Source organism: Chenopodium quinoa, unplaced genomic scaffold, assembly GCF_001683475.1.
Source record: "Chenopodium quinoa cultivar QQ74 unplaced genomic scaffold, ASM168347v1, whole genome shotgun sequence".
NCBI classification, from domain to species: domain Eukaryota; kingdom Viridiplantae; phylum Streptophyta; class Magnoliopsida; order Caryophyllales; family Amaranthaceae; genus Chenopodium; species Chenopodium quinoa.
In genome coordinates, this window is record NW_018742738.1 from 4925138 (window position 1) to 4930124 (window position 4987).

At 42.9% G+C, this 4987-nt stretch overlaps 1 protein-coding gene across 1 annotated transcript; it reads right to left on the reverse strand.

Annotated features, from left to right (window-relative positions):
- Positions 1-737: 737 nt before the first annotated feature.
- On the reverse strand, positions 738-3333 carry LOC110724044. Its single transcript, XM_021903442.1, has 3 exons — positions 2933-3333; positions 925-2782; positions 738-833 (listed from the first exon to the last, which is right to left on the reverse strand). The coding sequence occupies exons 1-3, from the start codon at positions 3331-3333 to the stop codon at positions 738-740; spliced, it is 2355 nt and encodes a 784-aa protein (XP_021759134.1).
- Between the last annotated feature and the right edge of the window lie 1654 nt (positions 3334-4987).

The window sequence follows — 4987 nt, forward strand, 5'->3', positions numbered from 1 at the left end:
ATGAAAACTTCTATTGCATTTTCGATCATATCAGAAAAGATTGCTGTCATACATCGTTGGAAAGTCGATGGGGCATTGCACAATCCGAAGGGCATCCTTCGGTAGGCAAATGTCCCAAATGGACAAGTGAAGGTTGTTTTATGTTGGTCATCCGGGTGAATTGGGATTTGAAAGAAACCCGAATAACCATCAAGAAAACAATAGTGTGAATGCTTCACCAACCTTTCCAACATTTGATCGATAAATGGCAAGGGGAAATGATCTTTTCTAGTGGCTTTATTAAGCCTCCTATAGTCAATGCACATTCTCCACCCCGTGACAGTGCGGGTGGAGATATCATTCCCCTTGTCATCTTGTATGATGGTCATGCCTCCCTTTTTGGGAACCACATGAACCGGGCTCACCCATTTGCTATCGGAGATAGCATAAATGATCCCCGCTTCACGTAGTTTGAGGATTTCCTTCTTAACCACTTCCTTCAAAGTCGGATTCAACCGCCTTTGAGGTTCAATGGAAGAGGCATGATCATCCTCAAGATGAATGCGATGCATACACAAGCTAGGGCTAATCCCCTTAATATCATCAATGCTATACCCGATAACACTCCTATATTTTTTTTAAAATCTCAATTAATTTTTGCAATGAGGTGTCATCGAGGTTAGCATTGACAATAATAGGATGTAAGCAATCATCATCCAAATAAGCATATTTGAGAGAAGGAGGGAGGGGTTTTAGTTCTACCTTGGGAGGAGGCGTGGAACTCTCCTCCTTAGACTCACTTTGGATCGATGGGAGCTCATCCACAGCTCCTTGAGTCTCGGGATGAGTTTCACCTTCAAGGCTTTCAACCTCCAAGGCACACAAAGATTCTCCTTCACCCACCTCCTCACATGGGAGGTCTTCATCACCCTTGTCTTTAATTACCTCATGAGACTTCACCAATTCATCAAGTTCGGAGTCCACCAAGTCCACCCGCCAAATCTTCTCTACCATAGGTTGCTTCAAAGTCTTTGAGAATTCAAACTTGTACTTCTCATTGGCCACCTCACATGTAATGGTATTATCTTTGCAATTGACGACCGCTCCCATGGTCTTGAGTGCCTCTCTTCCAAGGATAAGAGGAGTATGAGGGTCCTCCTCCATATCCATCACCACAAAATCGCAAGGCACAAACAAATTCCCAATCTTGATAGGAACGTCTTCTAACTCACCGCATGGGAATTTTGTGGACCGGTCGGCTAATTGAATCACCTTTCTTGAAGGTATCATCTCGAACTTGAGCTTCTTTGCAATGGATAGTGGCATGAGGCTCACACTTGCCCCAAGATCGGCTAGTGCACCCGTGGTCTCCATATCACCAATCTTGACCGGAAGAGTGAAGCTTCCCGGATCACATTGCTTGGTAGGCAAGGTTCTTTGCACTAGGGCACTAACTTGATGAGGAAGAGTGATACACTCATCACTTAGCTTCTTTTTGTTGGAGAGGAGTTCCTTGAGGAATTTTGCATAGGGTGGCATTTGAGTCATGGCTTCAAGGAATGGAATGTTGATGTGAAGTGACTTGAGCATAGCCATAAACTTGTTGTACTTGTCATTCAATCTCCTCTCAACAATCCTCTCGGGATAAGGCGGTGGTGGTTCAAACCTTGATGGTTGATAAGATGTTGATGGTTGCTTGTCTTTCCCAACTTCCTTGCTCTTTTCACTACCTTCACCCTTCTTCTTCTCAATGCTTCCTTCAACACTATTGTCAATTATTTGACCTTGGCTATCTCCATTGACCTCTTCAACCACTTGCTCTTCACCCTCCTTGTTGTGCTCCGATTGATCACTCCTAGGCCCCTCATAAGACTTTCCAGACCTAAGAGAGATAGCTTTGATATGATGGGTGGTAGCCGGGTTGGTAGTAGGTTGGCCCGGGAGCTTCTCATTGGCTAGATTGGTCACCCTCTCGGCGAGTTGAGCCACTTGATTATCCATCATCTTTTGATGTGCGGTGACCTCTTGATGCCTTTGATCCGCTTTTCGCTCACTATTGGTTATTCTTTGATCCATGGCGGATAGGCTTGATTGGATTCTATTGAGAGTTTCCATGAGCATTTGTTGATTAGGATCATTTTGCATGGAAGGGGTGGGTTGGAAATTCTGAAATTGGTTGGGTGGTCCTTGCTTGAATGGTGCTCTAGGGTGATTGCTAGCATTTGGATTTGGAAAGGGAGCCATTTGACCCGTGTTGTGGCTTGGGCCACTTGCATCTTGAAATCTATTACCATAATTGGCATTGGGGGCTCTCCAATTATCACGTTGATTGTTCATGTACCCCATTGCCGCTACATGTTCGGGGTCTCGACCACCACAATATGATATATCATGGTTGGTACCCCCACAATTCTCACAAGAGAAAGAGTGTACCTGATTGGTGGAGGAAGATGAAGACCCTTGGCTATTTCCCAGCTTCTTGTCAATGACTTGTTCCATAAGAGCCTTGAGTGAACCTTGATCAAGCTCGAATTTGCCCGAAGCTCTCTCTTCACCTCTTCTTCTTCCACCACTCGTAGAATAGTACCTCACAACTTCCTCTATGGTGTCCTCCAATTGAGCTTGAGGCACCTTGCTAATATGTCCACCACATCCGGAATTCAAATTTTGCTTGGGTATGTCGTCAAGACCATCATAGAAGAACTTGATGAGAAGTTGCTTGTCAAACTCATGGTGTGGGCAAGCTCTCCCATACTCTTTAAACCGGTCCCAAGCTTCCCCCAAAGATTCATACCTTTCTTGCCTAAATGATGAAATTTTCTGCCTCAATTCGGTTGATTTGTCTTCGGGAATGAACTTGTTCAAGAAAGCTTTGGCCGTGTCTCTCTATGTGGCCAACGAGCCGGGCTTTAGGTTTTTGAGCCACCTATAAGCCTTGCCTGTGAGCGAATACCGAAAAAGGTGCATCCGGATGTATTCTTGAGTGACTTGGTTGGTTTGGATTAAAGCACATGTCTCGAGAAATTTGTCCAAATGCTCTATCGGATCTTCATGAGCTGCTCCAGAAAATTGATCTCCACGCACCATTTGAGTGTAGTGCGGGTGGATAGTGAAATTTGTTTCCGTTGTAGGAAGTAGAATCCCACATTGCAATTCATGACTACCCGGATTACCAAAGTCACCAAAAAGAGCGCCATTGGCATCCCCCATGTCTGAAAAAATATCACTAGAAGAATCAAAGAACTCCTCCTCCTCACCCGTTTGTTCAACAAATAGTCTCCTCACTCGCCTTAGAGTGCGGTCAATGTCGAGATCGAGGTCGTGAGTAGGTGGTCCCTGTGATCTTCTAAGCATTCAACACAGCTAAGCAGACAATTAGCGAATGACAACAACGGAGAAATAAATGAAAAATAGAAGGATAGAAGTAGAAAACAATTGAAAAACAAGATAACTAAGCAATAAACAATGTTGCCATTCCCCGGCAACGGCGCCAAAACATGATCGGCCCCCTAGGTGTCGTTAGTTCCTAAAGGTCGAGTCAAGAATAAAAAGAAAACCCACGTCCTAAACTAACCAAAGGTAGCATAGTGGAAGAGGGGTCGAATCCTCAGGGAAGGTCAAACGTCTCTTGCTTAGATCACTTATAAGTCAATTGAAAAGGGAGGAATAAATTTTTGATGGATTTATCTATAGCTACTAGGGAAACAAATAAACTAAGAACTAAATTAACAAGCAACAAGCAGAGGTATAAAACTTCGAAAATCAAGGAATAGCAAACACTAGGGGATAGAGGAGAATTCCTAACTAACAATGATTTCAACAATTAGAGGCAACAAGAATGGTTCAATCGGTCAACCAAACAATTGGGGCCTATGGTCCAACATCTAGGATTCCCTCTCGGGCTCACCTAAACACCGCCTACCCAACCCCGCCTCGGTGGTCGAGGTCATCCCTAACCTAGTCATCATCACATACAAGCTCACTCTCGCGCAACTAGCATGCAACACAAAATAGGGTCTTAGAGGTGATCAATCTCTAATTCCTAACAACTAAAACCTAGGTTGGAATCAATTGCAAAACTTCTCAATCTACCCAATCTTGCACCACATATCATTCATTTCATCATTAGTTCATCATTTCCCCCTCCCCTAGCTAGAAACCTAGCCTAGAGAAGGAAGGGTCATACCAAAGCACACAAGAACATTAACAAAAGCAAAAACTAAGTCTAATGAGAGAAACATGGCTAAAACCAGAAAATAGGATGATTAAACTTTACTAAAGAAGTTAACTTTGAAGAGAATATGTTAAGTCTAATTGTAATCTATTCTAAATAGCATGAAATCTAAGCAAATAAGGATAATATTATACTAATAGCAAGAAAATAAAGGATCAAAACCAGAAATTGCAAGTTTAAACAAGGAGGCAACTAAGATATTAAACTATTCTATTGACTTGAAATAACAACTAAAGATAAGCTAAAACTAATTAAAATAGATAAATAAAGCAATAAATAAAGAGTAGGGATAGAAATAATACCAAAAGATTTAATCTTAGATTGAAAATGAAAGAGAGTGACAAAGAGTAGTGTTTTAGATCTAATGAGGAACTAAACCCTAACTAATCTAAAGTGCAAAAGAAAGAAAAAAAACAATAAGCTGAAATCTGATTTTCTAATATTTCTCTCTCTACATACCTCTCCCCTCCCAATTACAAGGAAGAGAGGTATTTATACCCTCCTCTAAAACCTAACCCAAATCAAGGCCCAAAATTTTAGGCATCACGTGCAGAGTAAAATAATTAGAGCCGTCGGCCTACGCGTGTAGCAGAGTTCAAATCGGTCAGGGGAACACGGAGCGCCCGCTCTAAGGCCAGAGCGCCCGCTCTGAAGTCTCGCAGAAAATGCTCTGATTATTCTGGGAGCTAGAGCGCCCGCTTCAACATTAGAGCGCCCGCTCTGAGGGTTGGGTACTTGGTTTTTCTGCAGCAAGGAATACAGAGCGCCCGCTCC

What these genes read in the sequence shown, in the direction of transcription:
- LOC110724044 (XM_021903442.1), bottom strand. Translation starts at nt 3,333, where the DNA reads ATGCTTAGAAGATCACAGGGACCACCTACTCACGACCTCGATCTCGAC. An exon ending in ATCCGGATGCACCTTTTTCG is followed by an intron (nt 2,783 to 2,932) that starts GTATTCGCTCAC and finishes TTCATCATTTAG; the next exon opens with GCAAGAAAGGTATGAATCTT. An exon ending in AATTGGTGAAGTCTCATGAG is followed by an intron (nt 834 to 924) that starts GTAATTAAAGAC and finishes AAAGCCTTGAAG; the next exon opens with GTGAAACTCATCCCGAGACT.